Below are 23,540 nucleotides of genomic sequence, written 5' to 3'. Positions count from 1 at the left end.
TTCATGACACAGTTCAACAGGGTAATGAGTTACAGCTTCCAACTCGCAGGCATTCCTGACGAACCTCAAGTCATTCACTTGGGTTTTGAGGGTGACAAGGATTAAGATGGGAAGGGAAAAAAATGGAATTTAAAGCTGTTAATGGGGTGTTTACCTGAAGGATCCCCCCTGGTATTCTTCTGGTAGCAGTTTCCCTGCCCTTGCTTTCTGAGCCAATGCCTAGGAGGGGAAATAAGAGGAAGAGGAGAGGAACAAGAGAAGGCTGATGAGCAACACTACACACACTACACGCCTTATCCATCTAACCTAACAAACACCTAGCAGTGATCAGCACTGACTTAAAGGGGAATTAACATTTCTGCATGATTTGATCATTAAGACAAAAACAACGCAGAGTGGCTTGATGAGAAATGTGCTGCGCTAGAGAAACTTCACAGTGTTCACAGTGGTGGTAATAGGAACCAGACATCTGAAGCCTTTAATGTATCTGCATACTACATAGAAAGTTATTACGTTAAATAGTTATGCATACATTGCCTGATGCCTGGGACACTGATTGGCTTTAAACATATATTCTTAAATCCTTGTATGGTGGAGAGGTACAAGCAACTTATATATTTTTTTTTTAGATTTATCACTATTTAACCATTATTAACATTATGTATAAAAACTCAGATGACATATGTAGGTTCACTGGTCATTTGGAATAACAAATAACATGGCTATTTATTTTGTAGAAGTCATGACCCATGGTTCCTATCACCATTATTGTAAAGACTTTGAATTGGTAGTTTTTTTTTTTTTTTTAAAACAAATCAATTCACAGCAAACCACTCTAAATCACTTTGTTTATTCTCAACAACTGAATTATGCAGAATTTTCAGAAAAATGGTTGAATTCCCCTTAAATGCAGATCCAACATTTAGCCAGTCCAGCTAAACAGCGCTGTGGGATCTGCTCTCAACTCATAACATTCAGCAATTTGCTTTTCATCAGTGAAATCAGAAGGAGACTGCCTGTGAATGCAGGCAAATGAAAGGATCCTCTAACAACAGAAAATCTCTGCGACATTCTATTGTTTTACTATGTTATATTAGTAATACAACAATATTAGCATCTAATAGAAGTGTTTTACTCATAATGAAAACACCACACTTGATTGGAGTGCTTCTAAATAACTCAAGAGGTTATCTAATATGCTGATTGAGCTTCAATGTGGAGAATGACAATTTCATGTCCTCTTGTTACCATGGCAGCAAATTCGGGTATAAGATACCGACGACTTGCCAATCATTCTGATTCCACTGATTAGGGGAAGCAAGCTGTCTGTGCAGATCTGTGGTCCATATTAGCTTATTTAGGTCTGCCTAATGTGTTATTCCTTTGGTTTATCTCTTTCTGATCCATTAAAAAGTATTTTTTATATATATATAGATATATGTATATCGCTGTTGTTGGAAGAAAACCTCTAACTACCCGCTAACTTTACAGGAGAAGGAAAAAACACACTTTACTTTTACTGTAAGTCAATGGAACCAGACTTTTTTCAAAGTAATTTGGGGCCATTTCTTTTGGTCCATTCTTCGTGAAATTTACAAACCATGTAAAGGTCAACAGGCATTTTCAAAAATGCAGATAGAAGGTTTTCTTCCAACAGCAGCAACACACACACACACACACACTATATATATATATATACTTGCTGTTGTAACAAAATCTTGTATCTCCACTTTTGTCGTTTTTCAGTTTTTGATATAATTCAAAATTGCCTGTTGCCCTTTATATTGTGTCAAAATTTCATGATAAAATGGACCAAAAGAAATGGCCCCAAATTACTTTGAAAAAAGTCTGGTTCCATTGACTTACAGTACAAGTAAAGTGTGTTTTTTCCTTCTTCTGTAAAGTTAGCATTTTGGAGATACGAGGTTTTCTTCTGACAATCTTCACAGCTTTATATATATGTATATATATATATATATATATATATATATATATATACATATATAAAATCACATCTATCATACTGCATCGTCATGCAAACCAACAGACAAGAAACTTTGGCTAAAGTATTAAAGCTAATTGAATCACATTAGTCATCAGAGAACACAGCAGAGTTTTACGAATCATTTGACACAGCAGCCTGAAGGCGAGCACAGGTGTTTCAAACGTCAGCATGCAGTCAGATCTGACCTTTTGTTTTGCCTCATTAATGTTCAAAATGGTGTGGTTGCTATGGCAACAGTTACCTTGGCGTTGGCGGCAATCTCCTGCACACCTTTGTTTGCCGCGTCTTTGATGATGGGGGTGATGAGGCCACGGTCGGTCGCCACGGCGATGGAGATGTGGATGGAGTCGAGGGCCTGAGGTCCATCCCCTGACCAGGTCACGTTGACCTCTGGCATCTCCTGTAGAAGTGGTCAAAAGTAAGGGGGCACACAGAGTGAGTAAATTCATTACATACACTATGGAAGAAGGAGAGCAGTAGATTTCTACCACCAAGAGAGATCAGCATCGCATATGCACAGGATTACTGAGGAGACTGTTAACCAATGCTGTATGTGAGCCCCTGGCAATAGTTCAGTGCTAAGAACAACTTTAAACAATTTTTGCTTCACCCCATATACAGTCGAACAGTCAAGACATGCTTGGTGTCCGGAATTACCTTTTTTGCACTGGAACAATGAGGCTAATGTAGCTAACAAGTAATGAAAGTTTACATACCTATAGTTTCAGTGCACAATTTCTATTTATTTGCTGACTTTCACATATTTGAGAAAAAAACATATTAAATGAAATGTGCCAATCTGTGGTACCTTTGACTGTTTTAGTTTCTTCCCAATATGTTAAATTCAGCAATACATTCAGCAAGTAAACAGTAACTGTGCATTAAAATGTGCAGAAGTGTGTTCTCTGTAGAGGATATGTAGCTCATTTTCACTTAGAAAATAATAAAGCAGAATAATAAAGCAGTTTGACTAAGGGTGCCCAAACCTCTGCATATGACTGTGAGCTTAGCTTGTATTCCATTATATTAGCTTCGTAGCTCCACTGCAAAACTAAAGAAGCAAACTGTGGTTACATGTCTTGGTTGACTGAGTATAATTGTGGTGAGGTGTAAACTGGATTTTTTGCAGAGCCACTGCTTCACAGCTCAGAACAAGCATATGCACTGCAGACATGACTGGTGCCTGGTGTCTGAACCTAACTGATCCGAGCCTAAAGGATGCAGACTTTCAGCCTCTTCCTCTTTCACTAACCCCAAGCAGAGAACAGAGCCACTGGCTGCAAGATGTCTGTGATTTTAGAGGAAGCAGCTGACAAGCTAAGAGGCTATTGTATGAAGGAAAATATGGCTCCTGTGAATGGCATCTCCCAGCTAAGCGCTTTGTGTTGTGACACACATCAACGAGTACGCTGGCAGAGGCAGGATGGGAGGGAGCTGCAGACAATAATGTGACAATCAGACATTACTAGTACTTTTTCTCTCTCCTTTCCCTCTTTCTTTCAAAGGCCTGTCTTTACAGAGACATACATCCTGCTAATTTCCCCTTTACTCTCAGTAACAGACGGAGAAAAAAGGGGAAGGGGACTTACTTGAAACAGTTTCTATTTAAAGACTTGTCATCAGCACAGTCTATGTGATAAAGCAGGGACCTGATGAATCTACAGGGAGAGCATTAGGGCAAGACAAAGGGGAACAGAGGGAAAGCCTGAAGCTATGTGACAAAGTCAAAATGATGGTGACAGAATATTACTACATAAGAAGATGGCAGATGTGATTTTTATGTGTATATTGCTGGTGACTGCTCTTTAAAGCTGCAACCCATCCTAGAGAGGTGACAGCCTTCACTACGCATTTAACAACCTGTAGATAACGCCGAATCAATTTATTAATGTGAAGTTCAGTTTGCTAATTTTGTTATATTATATTTTAATATAATACAACAGATGCAATACAACATAATACAACAGCCATTTTGCATTACAACTGTGATTAAACAGTGAAAAGACTTAAATGTCTAAGCTTTGAAAATAAAAAGGAGGCTAATGACTTACTTTGAGTGTGACAGCAGCAGCTTTGATAATGAAGTCATTGACCGACACCTTGATCTCCTCTGAAAAGACAAAGAGAGAGAAATATGAGGAGGAAACTTGTGGTGCACTGATCCAATATAATGAGATACTGACCAATCCACATTCAATGCGTTTGTATTGGTCACAGCCATTATAAAACTGTAACTGCACATTATCCAGTAGCCTACTTAATCACAGACTTCATTCATTTCTTACGTAACTATTTTTTTTTGTAAAGAAGTGATGTGTAGTTACAGCCTTGTGTTAACACCTAAAAGAATCTCAAGCAGTTCCACACAGTGAGGTATAAAGAAGCCTGTTAAGAAGGTAAGAATTTGATTCGCAGCTATGCCATAGCATGGCCAGGATTCCAAAAGCACAGAACTGGCCATCCTCTGCATGGTAAGTCATGTGACAGATCTAGAAGCAGGAACTCGGAACAACTAACCAATCCTCCAGAGACAATTAGGTAAAACTGGTTTAAAAAAACAAAACAAAACAAAAAAAACAAACAAACAAAAACAAAAACAAACACTAATCAGATCAGAAGTCATGATCCTGTAAAAGCCCCTCTGTCAACTCTGATTAGCTCTGATTATGACTTTTCTGAAACATGTTGGTTATATTTTGCTTTCTTTATTCTGCTTTGTGTTTCTACCACAAAATGGACCAAAACAGGAAGCACCTTAGACTGAATTCACCGAAAGGTTATCTTATGTACATTTGTGCAAAGGAACAGAGTGTAATCATCATTCACCTTCTTGCTGAAATATTTTTAACTGTGCTTATTCTTTTCAGACACACCCTCCATACCAGATCTGTGGTTTAGACAGCCCTGATTATTTTAAGCACTTTGTAAACATTTTTTAACCACTCTGTAAATGATTAAACAGATCAACAGTGGCACTGTGTAAGGCTAGTGTTAACTGCATCATAAGTTCAGTCAGAGTCATTAGAATCAGACTGGTGGGCGTCTCTTAGCCTCAGTGTATTCAATATGTAAGTCAGGTGTAGGCTCCAAACGTGTAACGTTAGAGACTGGATTTACAAATATATTCAGTCTGAATATACGGAGATACAAAACATTCAGTTGGGAACTGCATTTATATATATATATATATATATATATATATAGAGAGAGAGAGAGAGAGAGAGAGAGAGAGACAGAGAGAGAGAGAGAGAGAGATGAGAAAAATTAAGCTCCACTCTTTCTTCAGATCTAAAAGATCCACAGGTGTTTCTGTCCATCCTCTGTGAGAAGACAACTCAAGACTATGAGTCTGAAAGGATGTGTAGCTGTCAGGAAGCCATTACTGAGAAAAAGAAATTTGCACTAGGACACAAAGTGTGTAACTGAGATTTCTTGGATTGTAAGAAGCAAAAAAATGCACTCAACTACTAAGACTGAACTTTGGAGGTGTTTACAAGAAGGACAGAAAAACATCCCTGCAGATTTATGGAAAAGCTCAAAGTAAGTCTCCTGCAAAATAAGCTGAAGTATAATTTTTCAGCTTTTTTCCCTGATACTGAAAAATGAACAACTTTTACTTAATGGCAATTTTTACTGGAAATTAAAGACATGAAAGTGTGGTCTCAGACTTTTGCATTGTATGTATTTTAAAACATTATATGTGTTTATGATATAAAAGTAATGGCAAATAATTAGCTTTTTCCTCACTGAGCATGTTCTGTGTTTCCACTTGTACGCTCTTACCTTGAGCTAGCTCCTTACGAAGCTGCAAGACTGCCCCAAGGTCACAGTCCACTGAGGCGTACGCGTGAGGGATGGTGGTTTTGGACTGGGTCAGCCTCTGTGCAATGACTCTCCGCACGTTGGAGGCTGGGACCTCTGTGAAGGTGCCCTGGAAATCAGAGGTTTCTGTCACTACAGCCCACTAAAAGCATATTCAGTTTCAGGGAGACCCTCAATACATTGATGTTGTACAGTGAATAATTGACTGCCTGGTTGACTTAAGTGAGACTGGAATATCTTGGTGATGTCATTACAAAGGTGGATGCCTTTCAGTCTCCAACGCTTTAAAAAGCATTGATCACAGCACTGTAGATCAGGGCCATTTGCTGCATTATTGACAAAGTAAAAGAGTGAGATCACATGAGAGAAAAGCATACAATTAAGCCCACTGATGGTAGTACAAAAGCAATCTCAAAAGACCTTTTGATCCTCAACAGATTGCAATACTTCCTCCCTCCCTTTCACCATCCAGCATGTTAAGGCATTTCAACTTGTCCAAAGCAAGGATCTAACAGCATGATTTCTGTCAACTGAAACAAAAAAAAAAAGTACAACATCTTTAGAAGCCTCCCCTCCCTACAGGCTGTTTCTGGGGTGGGGCATTCTTTAGAAAGAGGTCAAATGGTTGAAACTTGCTGAGTGCGAACGCTAAAAAGCAAATCTGTCTTTCTTCAGGATTTTAGACATTAATGTTTTACCAACATCTGACTCCACAATACCACTGCATGAAATGATTAAACTGCAATGGAAAGAAAAAAGCAGCTTCCTCAACGTGAGGAAACAAGTGACTGATCAGAAACCAGAAAAAAACTGCACAGCTCAGTTTGCTGAGTATTTTTTTCTTACTTTCCTCACTTGTTGTGCTTTAAGCTTGCTTTATTGAAGAGAACACACTCTCCTGATGTACCTTTTAGAGGGCTTGGGGTGAGCTTTGTTGCTGCAACTGCCCAGAGGGAAACCACAAACCAGACCGGGTTATAGTGGCAGCATATGGCACAGAATGAAGAGAGAGAGAGAAAGAGAAAGGAAGAAGGTGGAGAGGGTTCTGGCATTTGCTCCTGGTAAAGAGTGAATCAGAACCTACAGGGTGAGCTTGTCTGGTTCAATTTCTTCATGCACCAGTGAGGGCTATGAGAGAAACCATGCTGCCCCACAGTGAAACAGCAGTTCCCACGCCAGAGATTACTACACATACTTTCTATGACAGCACTGACACTGTCAAAGCATTCAGCTACAACAAGGAAATCTGAAAGTTTTTTTTTTAAGAGAGACTCATCAGGGACTTTTTAGGGGAACATTCACCAATATTTGGTCTAACCATCACCTTAGCAACAGCAGTGTTGAACAAAAATGTGGGTGTGGGGATACTCACTGGAGCTCCAGGTTTGCCGGGCACTGATATGGGTGGGTAGAGAGGCCGGCCTGAGGCTGGAGCGGCTGAGGGAGCGGGGGCGGCAGGGGTTGGAGCTGGAGCTGGAGCTGCAGGAGCAGGGGAAGCAGGAGGAGGAGCAGACACTGGAGCCACGCGATGGGCTGCGTCTCCCTTCTTCAGCAGGTTCAGAGCATCCCTGCAGACAAGAAGGGAGAGACATGAGAAGGGCAGAAAGAGATTACGGACTCAAGTGACAGGGTTGCTAAATTTGACACGACAATGAGATCTGTTACCACTTACTACACCTATGCGCACTCCTCCCTTAAGCAAATAGTAAATAAAAGGAAACTATGCTGTACGTTTCTGATAGTACGAATCTTCAACAGTAGGCACTTAGCAGCGCTAAAATCACTGAAAATCAGAACAGTTTACAGCAAAACTATATAAGGGTTATACAAGGTTTGTTGGCAACTAAACTTCTAACCTCAGTAAGATTTTAAGATCTTGATGCTTTTGATTTTAAAGACAACATTTCAAGAGCATTCCTGATATATATACACCAACATGTAGTTCCACAGTACATTTGAAACACACATACACACACAAGCACACACATTTCCTAAGCCGCTTATTCTTCTGGGTCGTGGGTCCCTGGACGGGAATCGGACCCAGGCCCTTCTTGGTGTGAGGCAACAGCGCTACCCACTGCTACCCATGCCGCCCTCATATGAAACAGTAAAGCAGTATGTTTGCATGTACTGCATGCCTGTTTTTTGAGTCACAGGTGGCCACTGCAGAGGAATAGACTGATAAGACAAAATGGCCAAAAGAAGAAGGAAAAAAAAAAACGTGCCAAAAAATACTTTAATACAAAATCTTAATACGCATTAGACTGGTGATGGGAATTGACAGAGTCGATTCCACAGAATAATCTCGACTCAGGACCCCAAGACAAAGAGAAGGGAATCTGACAAAAATTGAAAGTACAATATTTCATTATATTTGACCACAACACGGACATTTGGAGAGCTATTTTAAATGAACTTGGCTGGCTAATTTGTGCATGATTCTCCTTTGTCAACTCCTTTAGATGGGTAAATGTTTTGGCACTGGCAACGTTAATTGATTCTAAGTCACTTTTTCAGTACATTTTCTTCGTTTACCACTTTGTCTAAAGTGATTGCAGTTGGACTATCGATGTGAGAGTTGTAGAACAATGTATTTTTAGACAGGCCATCTAGGACTAGACAATGACAGCAGAATATCAGCCACTCATTGTGTACCATTATGTTTATTGCTAAGTAACTGCCATTTTTTCTGGTTTTATCATAAAATGTTTTCCTTGAAACAGTGATAAATAAGCATTTGACTCTGAAAATCACGAGGAATCCATAAACGTTCTGTTGTGGTCTGAAGGGTTTACAAAACACAAAGCTTCCAAACACTAAATAAGGAAATGAATACCAACATAACCAATAAATTCTTGAGCATTCAAATTATTTGGGCCAGCTCTATACGCAGCAGGATCTTCTCCATAAACTGATCACTTTGCAATGTAAATACATAGAGGGTTACGTGGGAACAGTTGCAAGGCAGGAAGAGAAATAACAAGTTACACAGAGAACGACACATCTTTTTGTTTCATTTCTGAGACTGAAACAGGAGAGTTTCAGAGGAAAAGACTGTGAGAGGCTTTTTTCTACCTCCACCCACTCTCCCACTAGCATGTGTGCACTCTCCCCTGCACACATGCTAGTGGAAACACCCAAGTTTCTACTAGCATGTGTGCACTCTCCCCTGCACACATGCTAGTGGAAACACCCAAGTTTCTCACTAATAACCAGTAAATCACAAGGCATCAAACATGGTAACTGGGGGAAACTCCTCAGATAAAGTCCACCGTGTTAAAACAGTGGTTGTAACTGCACTACCATGCAAGGGTCTCTAATTATTTAAATAATACCAACGACACAAACAGGAATTCATACACGCCCTCTGGTTCCCTGCTGGTCAGTATCACACATATAATGAAAACATGAGTTGCTGTACAGAAGCTCATAAAAGAGTATGTTCCAAGAGGAAGGAAAACATAACTCCCTTAAAAAGGCTTTGAGCTGTTTGTGTTATTCCAAGCCTAAGGGAAGCACGTGCGCTTTTTTTACCCTGAGGTAAACATGTGTCTCTCTCTGCAGGGCCAGTGAAGCTGCTGGTAAAGAAGAAAAAACTAGCAAGAGACCATTTTTCAACCGTTTCCTCCACACACCCCCACCCCCACCCCTGCATGTACTTGTGCTAGAACAAACATCCCGGAGCACTGGCCCCAAAATGTGCAGAATGTAAATACTACCACCCTCTCAGAAACACCCCTTTTAACCTCTTACACAAATTAAACTACCGTTCAGTAACATAAACATTTACACCAAGTGGCCAACGGCTGCTTTCTGATTCTTATGGTCTGTTGTGTTTTAAAACGCTCTGCTGTAAACACTGGACAAAGGAAATAAGAGAGCTTTCATGACAGTCAGTGGTAATAAATTGAAGAGTTTTAGTCTGGCTGTCTTTTTTCGGACGAAAGCCCAGACTAGACTGACCTAACATGTCCTGTAGTGATCTCATTGTTAACTTTAAACGCGTCAAAAACATTGCAGCATGTTGTTCAGCTGGCTTGGGGTTACTTTCGGGTAAAAGACCTATCTTTTCAGTAGCAGGATGCCAGGATTATAGAACACAGACATACCGCTCCACACCTGCTCAGTGAGGAAACTGTCAGTAACTCTCAGTTCCAAACCAGACAGCCTCAGAACACATACAGACACACACCATCACATGAAAGAAATGTACTCAGGAAACAATGAATGAGTAACATGAAAACATGATAATCGGACACTGGCATACTGGTTTCACTGATCCAAAACGAGAAATGTTATTACATATTAAGCAGAGGATGGATAAACAAACAAGGCTCTTTATTAGCAATTGGCACGTTTCAGCGGTTCTCACTCATGTGTGATTAAAAGAAAGTGACAAAACACCTGATTAACATCTCCTAAACACAGCTGATTGACATTTATAGATATCAAAGAGCTCATACCTTCAGGCATGCCTCTCTCCTTTCATTACAAAGCACAAACAAAGGAATGTCTTAATGTCTTATCACATCACATCTGTGCCACTTAAACCAGTACGTAGAATACCAGCTATTAAGTCAGAAATGTATGTCTTGGCAACTAACTTTCACATGATTAGCTGTTAAGTCTATTGTTCATATATTCATATATTACAATCCATAATTTACTATGCAAGTCAAAGACGACGACCAAAAAGACCGAAAGGATGAAAGTGTACAAAAGTAGGGTGCCCAAAATAGAGTGAGTACACAGATTACATAATGACATAGTTGAAATTATACTTAATGTTGGAGGCTTTTGTGTAATTGTCTGTTAAATATACAGTTGTATGCAAAAGTTTGAATACCCCAGCTCAAATGACGTTTTGTTGATGTTCTAAATGAAAATAAGCTACGATAATAAGTATAATATAGCATCCTATTCAGAGAACACACTTAAATATGGCATTTTCCTGCAATCTTTCTACAAATTTTTGTGCACAATTTCTATTTACTTGCCGAATTTAACATATAGGGAAAAAAATTAAATATAAAATCTAAAAAGGACCGTAAGTGTCACCCAGGCCGCATTTCATGATTTATTTGATTTTATTTTTTACAGTATGATAAAGTTCAGCAAATAAACAGTAATTGTTCATTAAAATGTGCAAAGTCTATTTCTTTTTAGTTCAACAAAAACAAAAATTTAACCAGGGAGGCCTAAACTGTTCCACATAACCGTCTGTTTCTTGCTTTTTTTCCCTCAGACACAGAAAAATAAAGAATTATAGTCAATGGCTATTAGGACTGGAAATAACATAAATGAAAGGGTCTCTGACTTATGCAGAGCAATGTACAACGAAATTCATATACTTCTAAACAACACCTATTAAAACAATTGAAAGAAAAGAGAGGGTGCAGAAAGAGAGGTCTGCCAACCCTTACAATTCTAATCTAAAACTGCCTGCTTCCAACTCAGACCCCCTCTTTTGCTATCCCAAAAAAAATCAAAAGTTAATTAAACTGGCCTTTTTTTGCCTAAGGGAGGTCAAGACAACATTTCTTTTAAAAACATTAAAATATCACGTCAAAATAACGCACACTAGCCTGGGCTTTTTAGCACTGTACAGAACAATGAATCGCGCCTCTGTGCTCACAAAAAGTACAGGTTATTATGGGATTTAGTGAAACTGAAATGCATTATGGCAGTAATGTTTTGCAATAACCTGCCCTTCACATCCTCAAAGGCATGTAAGTCACTTCAAAAACGGGAGAGTAAGAGGAGGGGGCAGTGGGGTGGTTTATGGTTCAGTGAGAAGACTGTGAGCGTTGGTCAAGTATCGGGTACGCTGCTACCTGTCAACTCTCTGGTTACAGCCCAGTGCCGTGAGACCTCTACACGCTCTCTCTCTCCATACATCAAGCCTTTTAGTGTCAGCCACCTGCCCCTAGACTCTCCATTTACCCACATTCACCCACACCCCTCCACTCCCTTTTCTTCCTCTTGTTTGTTGGTATTATTGTCAGTCACTGTTAGAGATGGTGGAATTCCCCGACCCACAGGGAGCAATCAGAGAACACACACTAAGTACACACATAAGCATGAATGTATGCAAAAGCACACACACACACACACGTGCTGAATGTAGGACTGTCACAATCATATTTTAGCTGCCGATTAATTGTCACATAAATAATTGTGATTAACAATGTATTTGTCTTTATGTTCATTGGTTTCAACTATTAAAACACAAGCCTAACGTGGCCAAATTGGCTGATTAGTCAGTTTACTTGCCAGTTATGTTTGCTTGGTAGCTAACACTGGCTGTACTGTCAAATCAGTACTGTGCGCTCACAAATGTCTACAGTCACAACCCGTCCACCAGCATACTTGCTAAACACATTAAAATGAGCTATATAGCTAATAATAAACACATTTCTCAGAGCTGCCCTTTAAACATAAACATTTAAACAAAGAATGCATTTGCTTTCATTTATTTACATTTATTTGCCTCAATCTGACTCAAACCATTCACATTGTGTTTGTTGTAGCATAACATGACTGAAATCTAATGGCTGTGGAAAATGACTGCAGTCATCTTAAATAATTGTAATAATCTCAAATGATTTTGATTATTTCAAATTATTGTGATTAGGCAGTTATCTAATAATTGTGATAGACCTAGCTGAACATCCTTTTTGGGGATCCATGAAAAGTAAAATAACAAAAAAGTGGCAGGAATTTGTGCTTCAAAGAAAAACTGTAAATAAGACTCAATGGAATTGGAAAATCCATCATTACAACATGTGGGAACTGGTGGGGGGTTCATAAAACAAAAATATTCTGAACTATTTCTTATTAATAATAGGAAAAAAAGTAAAGCAAAGAAAAAAAACAAAACAAAAAAGAAAGAAACAAACAAACAAACAAAACAATCCAACACTTAGCAACAACTTGCTGCATTTCTCCCTCACAAAGATGTGGTAACTGTGGAAATTCAGTTCAATCCAGCCTTGTACACTCCTGCTGACACAAATACACACACAAGTGAAGCACAGACCTGACTGGAATATTAAAACCCACAGCCAGTCAGCCGTAACTCTCCTACTGTACTGTTCAGACTACTAGAAACACACACTCACCTATCTGCCCAGCTACATCGCAGGCAGAGGGCTCTCACTGTGACCAGGAATCAACAAGCATAGCTGATTAAGTTTTGATCCATGTCAACACTGAGCTTCCACTGCCAGCTCTTTATTTGCATGATCAGAGAGCAGCACTGAGCTAGATGTGGGTAAAAAAAGCCTGGTCTTTGTCTCTCAGGAATCACAATGTCCTTAAAGGAAATGATTTGGGGGAAAAACCAAATTTGCACAATGTTCCACCTACCCCCAAAATGTGGTCAATCAGCCAAAACATGACACCATTGAAAACCACATCCAGGTCTTTATTAGGACGCAGTATGACTCATTGTGAACTTTAAAAATGACCCAAAACTTCAGTATGCAGCTAAACACAGTGGGCAGCCATGTTAGGCAACAGGAGACTCATAGAATCTGGCTTGAGTGCACACATCGCCCAGACAAATGGACTCCAGATTGTGTGATTTTTGTTGTTTGTATTTAAGAACATGCCTTCATTTTGAAAATTCAAGATTAATTGTTACTTATAAACAGAAAAACAAACAAATCTCAACTGCAATCATGACATGCACATGAAGAGGAGTTGGAATTTGGCACAACGCCTGCAGTCTAAAGTGGCTGCCCACAACATTCAGCTACACAGTGAGGTTTTGCTCATTTTTATAACTCGCACATTGTCAAAAACCACGTTGACAAGTCTGTGCAACCTTAATGAAGAAAGAACTCTGTATGCGGTTTGAGACATGTTTTGCAGACTTACATAAATATTTGGGTGACTACTGACTTCTAGTGGTTATTAGCATTGTTAGCCTCTTAGCTCCAACACTAATTAAAATGAAGCAAAATTTGGACACCAAGCCATGTCTTGGATGACTGGCTATATCTGGGGTAAGCCGAAAAGTGCATAAACTTGATTTCTCACAGAACCATTCTTTTGAAACTAAGAATGCCTATTTCAGTTAAATTCACCGTGTGGGGTGACAGCACTACTTGAAACATAACTACTGGCTATTTTGCTTTATGTCTGCAAGCGTACAAATGGCATTAATTGATAAGAAGTGTTTAGACAAAGGCCGTATTACACATCACACCAATAAATTAGACTTATTGACTGCACATGCTAAAGGTAACCGCAGCAAGTCATGCATAAAGAGTACGTGTAGTTCCTGTGCACCACACCTAAAACACAACCCCTCAATGAGCCCACACAAAAATGTGTTCTAACATGATCCACTATCACACATTAACTATCTGACCCGAAACCGTACGAGAAGGTGCTGGTTCCATGGCTCACTTGTCTTAATCAGATTGGGCCACAAAGAGCAGACTGGCCATGGCACATATCCACACATATCCTCAACATCTAAAAAGCTTCCGATTGTCTGAGTGGCATATCCTCTGGCTTTTGTCCATATTTTATGAAATGGCCTCCACAATGGCCATACTGCATAGATAGCTCACACTGAAACATGTCATGGGTGCCCTTTGAGCACTACACTGTTTATTCTTGCCTTAGAACCATTGGTAAAACCCTGCTGTTACTGCAGGAGTTATCTATATGCCATATAGCAAGGTCTGGAGCAACTCCTTTTCTCTCTAAAAACCCAGTGCAACAATATCCTCTTCAGCTTAAAGGGGCTACTGGTTATGGTTCCAAGTAAAATAATTTGTAGATCACTATTCACTACATGCAACAGTGGAACTTTTGGCATGATTTTACAACATACACCTGTCCATGCACCATTTACTCATGATCTGATAATGAGCAGAGCTTCTAATTTTTACTATAGCTATTAAAAATCATCTGATCTAGATTTCAAGAGGCAGAGCACTATGAAAAAGTCAGTTATTAATTGATTTTGTATTTCTGAGGAGATTAGATATAAAATAATCCACCTGAATAATAGGAAATGTTAAAGGAAAGTAACTGAAAAATTGAAGTTGCAGTCTGCAGTGCTATATATGAGAAACAGGAGATAATCAGGCTTTATTCTAGTTTCAAATATAAAAAATATCTAGTTGTGTAGCTGTCAAGAAGCTGTTGGAAACTGCTAAAAGCTGTTAGAAAAAAATAGACAAAAAAGAAGAAAGAGAGAAGCTGCTGGTGTTCTCAGAACAATGGACTAACCACCCCAGAGTCCACCTCGCTGAATGTGTCTGGATTGTGCAGAAAATACAAGTGTTTCTAAGACTAAACTTTGGAGGTGTGGAAAAACTGAAAGTAAGTCTTTAGGCAATCATGTGTATCTGCCTGTTTTTTTTTTTATTATTGGGAACGGATACAGGAACATAGGTGCTGCTGTTATATGAGACTAGACGAGTCTGTGAAGTCTCAGAAATGTTATAAGAGGCCCTTCTGTCTTGGCCATTTTGAAGTACATTGTGTTCTTTAATGATGGAAGCAACCTTGTGTCTCTTTGGAGGAGAACAGTTTCCTTTAACATTTCCTTATAACTTCATAAAAACATTAGTACAATTGAACAGATGTTGTCACTGTAATTTACTTAAGAGTTGGAATAGCAGACCACAAAGCCACTGAACTGATATGCATGTGTAATACAGCAGTTTCAGTGTCTTCTGTCAATAAAACTCTAATAAACACTGACCAGGACCACTAAATGCTATTCTGTGTATGTAGAGCACATGAACCTAACTAAATTTGTAAATACAAAAAAAAGTTAAACAAACAGCACTTTGTGCTTTGTGCCTTCATACAAAACATTGTAGTGCCCTGTCGGCCAAAAACTCGCATTAAATATATTATTGGTCATGTTACGTAATATTCTGTAGTTCAACATTGCATCCCTCAGCTTCATTGTTTTGAACTCACAACCGCCCTCAAGTATCCGCACCAAAGTAGTTGTTCCACCCCACCTTAAAGAGACATCATCAGATGGGGTTTTTCTCGTGTTTAAATCAGAAAATCTCACTGTCAAGACCACTGGGGAACTGCTGTAGGAAGTGAGTAAGTATGCTTACGACAGATGTATCGACGGTTACATTTTTCATTTTGGTCAGAGTGTCCCTCTAATCGTCAAGTAAAGAATTTATACTAATTCTACACTAATAAAATATATACGACGCAGAATATGAGGATAAAAGAGGCATGCCATGTCTTTCAAGCACCTTCGTATATGCCTCACTCACCACTCTCTCTAATTCATTAACTCTTGCAGGGGATTACGTAATGAGGGGTGATCTCATCCTAATGTAATGTGTTTTGTTTTTATACCCACTTTGCAGACCCACAGCAACAGCTTGGCAGCGGGGTGGGTGGCTGCCTCGAGCTGAATCTTATCAGATAAACCAGTACAATAGAGAGGAAGGCCTTGCCTCAAAGAATGGAGGGTGTTATTAAAAGGGAAGGTTAAAATACAGTGTTTGACAGACATACAAACATACACATGGACAATTTCCCTTATCAGAAGCTGAGCAACATGGTGAGTGGAATGATGGTGCTCCCATCTCAAGCACAGCTGTGGTTTCTGCCTGTGTATGTATACACTGGGCAGAGAGAAGAGGCATTCAGTTAAAACTCTATTGATTACACTCTGGGTTTTAGCATGAACATCTGAGGGAACACATGCTGGAGTTCATACTGAGAAATGTGGGGGAATTTTGGTTTGCTCCACTGGGCTACTGGCTCCTTCCTCAGTGTGGGGTTTCTATATTTCTGTTCTGCTTTCTATATGGTTTACTTCCTAAAGCTTCAAATGACCTTAAAGTTACAATAATGTCTGTGAAGTTGCCTGACCTCTTTCGCTGCTCACCGCACACATACACACACCATGGTCTCTGTTTCCATGGAGGAGAAGCAGGGAGACAGGGTTGTCATGGTAATGCATGTTGCTAATGAGACTGGCCAGTGGGATGCTGGGTAGTGCAGCAGGCCCCCAGTGGCAGGCAGAGTGCATTAGAAACATGCTCACAGCTCCCACTCCATTATACCAAGCATTAGTAAAATACATCTCTTTCCATCTCTTCTTTGCAACAGCGTTAATATTGTGCCTGTTCACTCTCTCTGTCTGTGAGCAAGCGCATGTTATTTTACACTCACTCTTTAGTGATGAGGCCTCGTGGGCCAGTGGCTGTGGCTAGGTGAGGGTCCAAACCATGTGTGTCCAGAATGTGTCTGGCAGCAGGACTTAACCGCAACCTGGGAACAAACACACAAACATAAAGATTAATAAACAGAAAATGACTGCTGCAGACGATAAAAGAGAAACACGCACTTACGTCAGTGACTCTAGGGTAAAATAAGGCATGCATGAATGGAAGCACAAGGCTACAAAATTTAGTCAGTGTTGTTGCAAAAAAATGATTTTTATTAGACACTATTCATTTTAGAAATGCCCTTTTAGCCAAAGTACTGCTTTAACCGAACAATGTGGCTTAAAGTCCCACAAAACACAATGTAAAATATTAAAAATGTTTATATTTGTAAGTGCGTTATTTTAAAATATCCAGCATGGAATAAAAACAAGCCAGAAATGTAATAAAACACATCTTAAAAACGGTTATCAGACCTATCTGAGAACTATCTGGACATGGTCCGAATAGTTTAATAAGCATACTTGACTGATAGCCCTCAGTCCAACATTCACAGTTTGCTACACCACTGGAGCAGAACTAGACACAACAGCTTTAATGGGAAGAAATGACAGTTCTACACACACAGGTGGTGGTGCATCCGATGTGACTCTCAAAAACATTATATAGCTTTGTATGGAGACATCTTTATTGCTGGATGACCGAGCAGGGAATGCTAGTGTAGCTGACTGAATGGATGGATAGATGGATGAGCTGATGGCCGAACAACAAGCAGACAGATGAGCTAGCTTGACAGAGAGAGAGAGAGAGAGAGAGAGAGAGAGAGAGAGAGAGAGAGAGAGAGACACAGACAGACTGTAGTGTAGTTCATTATAACATGCCACGCCAGTCTTGTGATTTGTGAGAGTACTGCTTATGTAAGCACTACTCAAGATTAGGACTTCCTAGTTTACACTGAAAGAGGAGCATTTTCAGGTCACTTAATCTGCAGCTGAAAGTTATTCACAGGACATACAGTGTACAATGGACATTGTGTGCTCATGGATTTAGGTTCCCTGGAACTTTAAACGTTATATGAAGCGATTCACAAAACAGCTACTGTGTAAGTGTTATTTACAAGTCTAGATAAAGGGGTGGAGTTACTATTAATAAATATAAATCAGCATGCATGGTCAGGTGTGCTGCAGCAACAGCAAATCAAATCAAGTCCTCTTATTACTTTTAAGAGCAGAGTGTGTACCAGTAGTTCAGTTCAAAGATTTTTTTTCCAAATGGCAGATACTGTCGAATAGAAAGAAAATAGATGTATTCTATTACGTCTATGGATAGTGAAGAAACTGATTATCTTAGATTTCACATCAGTATTTTAGTGGTAAATGTAAAACTGACATAACTTGCAAATGTTTTCTGTCTTGTGGTGGGCCTCTAGGTCATTCCGCTTGTATGTGTGAACTTCTGAAGTGTTTGTATTGCCTAACCCCTGCTTTATAACATTAAAAATAATATAAAACTAATTGAAGCATACAGTGTGGGCCTGTTGAAGCAGTAACACAAGCGCAATTTTGGACCACAGTTGTTTGAAAACATCACTAAGCTAGTGGATTTTGAATGATGTACCCCCTGTTGCTCCACTCCATACATGTTCTTTCAGGCACTATCATTCTCAGCATATCTGACCAACAAAATAGCAACTGGGTACAAACAGGAAAAGAATGTACTTGTGCCCTAAAAATTAGCTACACACCAGCATTATACCACTAAACGTGCAAGAAAATAGAGCACTTAATGCTAAATTAATGTCATCATTCTTTCATTCCAAGTTGTTAGATACCTCTAGAAACTGCTTCAAAAATTCAGTCATGTTGGCTTCTTTACATTTCAAAGTTTGATGTTGGTTTTCAAGTGATCATCTCTAGCAGATTATTTGATCAACAACGCAAAAATGTCTATGAATTTGGGTAGTGTGTACATACAAGGAGAAAAAGACATTTCAACAAAATTATGAAGCACATTAAAATAATAAACATGCCATATGTTTTGGTTACCTAAAAATACATAGTAGAGCAAACAAACTCCTGTGAATCACCTTAGAAATGGTAAGCGGTGTTGCTGTGCCAGCATTGCACTCAACAAAAAAGTGGACATGGTCACAGCTAGAATGAGTGTGTTTTTGTAGGCATTCCATTAACAGTTGTAATGACAGTCATAATTAGATGTCATGTAAAATAATAAATGGAAACAATGGAACAAAGCAAGGCAGTCCAAACTGGAAAGTGGTAAGGCAACAACAGCAAAATTCAGTCTGTGAGTTCTTTTAGCTATTTAAAATGATTGTGTGCTGTACACGTATTCATACACTCAGGTCACGGCTCACACCATGAAAGACTGTGTTGTTAACAAGACTTGTGAAATAAACAGCACTCTGCACTAGAGGTGGACAATATGATAAAAGTATTAGAGTAAAAGTAATAGAGCCTAAAATATTATAACTACAACAATTTTATTAAATGTTTTACAAACAGTACTAAATCCAGTTCAACAGACCTAACTATGTTCACTTTGTAATGAAACATAGCTCAGCAATGTTCTTAACAATATCAAATAATATCCACAATATGCTCAGAAAAGTGTGTGACGACACAATTTATCATGATAACGATAAAATATCATCATATTGCCCAACCCTACTCTGCACTTAACAATTAACAATTAACAGACTTAAAACCTAGTAAAGAGAGTCATTGAAATTTGGTTATAATATTAACACAAATAATGACACAATGCAAAATTTATATTAATGAGTGTAACAAATAACTAATGACTGCACACACTGCCCAGTGGGAGTTGAGCAGGGTATGCACATTTTGCCACATGGCGCTTACAGTAAATATGTCTTTTAGCTTAGCAGAACACTTACACAAGACATGACTCACTCGTAAATTAACACAAGCCTAAAGACATAAGACTTTTGTCCAGCTGGTGTTATGTCCCTTTTTATAACTTGCACTGGAATCTAAGAGAGCAGTGCAAAAAGCACAAAATATCTTCTACAGAAGGCAATTTGAATAAAAGGCCTATTTCATTTTCAAAAGAAGTGATTTCATAGCTCTTGCTCCTGACTTCTCTGAATGCCATACCTGCCATTTTAAGCAAGAGGCTCTTGACACTTCTTTCTCCAATACAATTCAGTCCTTGAATAGTATTGTATATCCACGTATATTTTACACTATTGAGAACCATTATCCAAACTGGGACAAACAGCTTTTTCCTCAGTGGAAGCTGCGATGATTAATACTTCATGATGGACTCTTTGAATGGAAATTATGGCCTGGAAGTCCAACGAGGAGACATCAACAGGTGCACTGCTGTTTTACTCGACCAGATAAAATCTGTACAGTCTGGAACTGACAAAGATGTAAAAGGTCTATTTGCATGGGCAACTGAAAAGGTCAGGAGCCAGCCATACTTGGGATTGGCTCAATGTCTCTGTCCAGTCCAGTGCCTGACTAGCAGCATCAAGGAGCTCCATAAAAGTTGGCTCAATATTACCAAATTGGAGCAATGAGTTCAGTGCGGCTAGCAAGTGTAGAAAGGTATTCTGCAGCAGTGCTGCGGCCACAGTTGTGCAAAAATAAGGCTTATCAGGCATTAGTAAGGTCTCTCACAAAATGCTTGTGGGTGGGATTTCAGGGAAGAAAAACACACTGGGCTCAGAGGCCATGAATGGGTATCCAGGCCCTACTGAATATGTGTTGATTTAAGAGTGCTCAGAATAGACACTGCTCTACTGGGCACAGTGGAAGACACATCATAAGTAGCATTCTTTTAGCACATGGAGTTATGTGGCAAAGCATGTGGCGAAGGCAAGTCACCTCTATTGGGAAAAAAAGATTTCTTAAACTTAAAATTTCTTAAAGTTGAATTGTTTGGGGCTCTGCGCTTCTCAGATCAAAACCTGTCAGGAAGGTCTGCGCTTCAACTTGAGACTAACAGGATACTCTTGCTTCTAGTCTCAGATGAACTAAAGGATGGCGCAGATGACAGAGCTTGTGGATGCAAAAACAACTTGGAGAGGCAAGTCAAACATAACAGAAGCTGAAAGTAAATATTATTACTATTAGATTAGGAAGGAACTGAACTGTCACTGGGGTGGCAGCCTAATTTGCTTAATATTCACTTAGTGTCAGTAGTATATTCACATGGCTTTGGTTGAATATATTAAAATAAGGCTGTTCCAGCAAGTGTTCCAGTCTGGTGAAACCAGAGCTAGTAGCCCAAGCTGGTTGTAAGCTCATGAGCAGTGTGCTAGTAAGTGAAAATGAAAGCATCGACCTGTATTAGAACTTGACAAACTGTTGATTCTGCCTCTGGAGTAACTGGCTGTGATTTACCATCCTTGGCTGGAATAAGGTTAGACTATACAACACCCTTAAAATGTTAAAAGTCACTTCTCACTTCAGGAAAAAGTAATACTTCTAATACTTCTCTACTGCACTTGCTGACAGGAAATGTATTGTGGTTTGTGAGCTCACAAAAACAAATTCCAATCAGTGCTAATGTGGCAATAAATGACTGAGATTGATATTAAATGCAAAAAAGTCACTACATTTTACCCTTCACTTATAGAGTTTATAAATTTCAGAATGAAATGTTTTACATACAGTCCAGCAGGTGCAGCTCTGGGGGGTGGGGCTACAGGAGCTGCAGAGAGCGGAGCAGCTGCAGGTGGAGGAGGAGATGGAGCAGGCTGTGAGGAGACGAGAGAAGGGATTTCCACTTGTTTCCAGTCTTCCCCTTCCTCGACCATCACTGCAATGAGAGTCCCTAAACGCACATTTTTACTACCTTCTTCTATCTGAGAGAGAGAGAGAGAGAGAGAGAGAGAGAGAGAGAGAGAGAGAGAGAGAGAGAGAGAGATCGGTTATCAGTTCTCTGAAAACTGCGTTAAGTTCTAATGAGCTTTTGTTATCACTTGTCTCAAGCTGTTTGCCCAATTAATAAGTACAAATTTACTAATTAATAAGTACACATTCATTTTATTTTACAAGGTGACAAGAGACATCTTTGGCGAATTAGGAGCAGAACAGCGTTGCAATTAATGTTATAGATGTACAATATACACTGTATGGCAAAAATATGTGGACACCTGGCCAACACACCTAGCTTGGATGGACACTGCATTCCAAAACCATAGTCATTAATACAGCTACTCAGTAGAGAGTGATGCAACTGAGGATAGGCGATTTATACACACTACACGCTTTAGCACTTGGCAGCCGTGCATGGTGAGTTTGTGTGGTCTACCACGTTGTAGCTGAGCTATCGTTGCCCCTAGCTGACATATCAGCCGATATGCAGAATGTTCTATTCAGTAAAGACAACCAATCAAGACTTGATTGAAAAGCCTGAAAAAGACTAATTAATAAAGGTCGGCTTACTATATTATGTAAATTATGTAAATCCATGTTATGGATCACACCCTGAAATTTTATTTTTTAAATGTTTCATATCAGCCATATGGTTTGGCCTATTTGCTTTCTTATAATAGGGTCTAAAAACTACAGCCAGGTCCATAAATATTTAGACATCAACGAAGTTATTGGTATTTTAGATGCCTACTACTGCATTATCATTACCATACCATTATCATACACAGCTCCCCATTTTAGAGACTCAAAAGTAACTAACGATGATTAACTAACTGGTCATTTTTATTACTTGGTTGCAAATCCTTTGCAGCCAATGACTGCCTGAAGTCTGGATCCCATAGACGCTGGGATTCTTCCTTGGTTTTCAGTTCCTGTTTGTTCTGGGTGCAGAACAGTCCACTTCTTTACCTTAAAAAGTCTTGAGTTGCATTTGCACTATGTTTCCGGTATGCTTCATGCAAATGTCACATTTGAAATGTATGCTTACTTGTAAGTGAATAATTAGGAAGTAACACACACATCTGGCCATGAAAATAGCTGAGCAGCTAATTGTCCAGTTCTTTTGGAGCCCCTAAAAATTGGGGCTATATACGGCAATGGCATTAAACCTCAAATTAAACCTGGAAGTCTGCACTATGAGCTCATATTAATTGTTTAATTTCATATCCAATATGCTGTGGCACACAGCTGAAATAATGATAATTCTGTCGACATCCAAACATTTGTGGACTGTTTGTATGTCTATGTGGATCGATAAGTGTTATAGGATTGGTTTGAAAAAGTAGGTTATGCAAAATAGTTCAAACCCTGTTGTCCTTCATCCTTTTTGTTTACCATCAGTCAGGGAATCTGGAGGAGATCAGATTCAGAGCAATACTGGAGGAGCACCTGTCAATACCAGTACAGATGAAATAGGAAGAGTCTTCAGCCAATAGCATCATCGAGTCAACATATTGCTGACTCTGTAGTATATTTGCCTGTGCATTCAATACCTAATGAGTGAGCAGGACAGTGAAAGAGAGAAACAGGGGACTGAAAGAAAGCATGAAAGAGAGACTCCACATTCAATTTATTTATGCCACCTAAGTGACCATGAGCAGACCTCACATATCC

General features: G+C 39.3%; 1 protein-coding gene across 1 annotated transcript in view; it reads right to left on the bottom strand.

The window, feature by feature from the left end:
* Positions 1–23,540, bottom strand: part of pdhx (pyruvate dehydrogenase complex component X) — a 45,180-nt gene that overhangs the window by 1,727 nt on the left and 19,913 nt on the right. The window contains exons 4-10 of the mRNA XM_036575917.1: positions 21,660–21,853; positions 17,006–17,104; positions 7,200–7,395; positions 5,789–5,936; positions 4,057–4,115; positions 2,247–2,405; positions 155–219 (exon numbers count right to left, since the gene is read on the bottom strand). Coding sequence (XP_036431810.1) covers positions 155–219; positions 2,247–2,405; positions 4,057–4,115; positions 5,789–5,936; positions 7,200–7,395; positions 17,006–17,104; positions 21,660–21,853 — 920 coding nt within the window. The remainder of the gene's footprint in view (positions 1–154; positions 220–2,246; positions 2,406–4,056; positions 4,116–5,788; positions 5,937–7,199; positions 7,396–17,005; positions 17,105–21,659; positions 21,854–23,540) is intronic.

The sequence above is a fragment of the Colossoma macropomum genome, unplaced genomic scaffold (assembly GCF_904425465.1).
Source record: "Colossoma macropomum unplaced genomic scaffold, Colossoma_macropomum, whole genome shotgun sequence".
NCBI classification, from domain to species: domain Eukaryota; kingdom Metazoa; phylum Chordata; class Actinopteri; order Characiformes; family Serrasalmidae; genus Colossoma; species Colossoma macropomum.
This window is presented reverse-complemented; position numbering and strand designations above follow the sequence as displayed.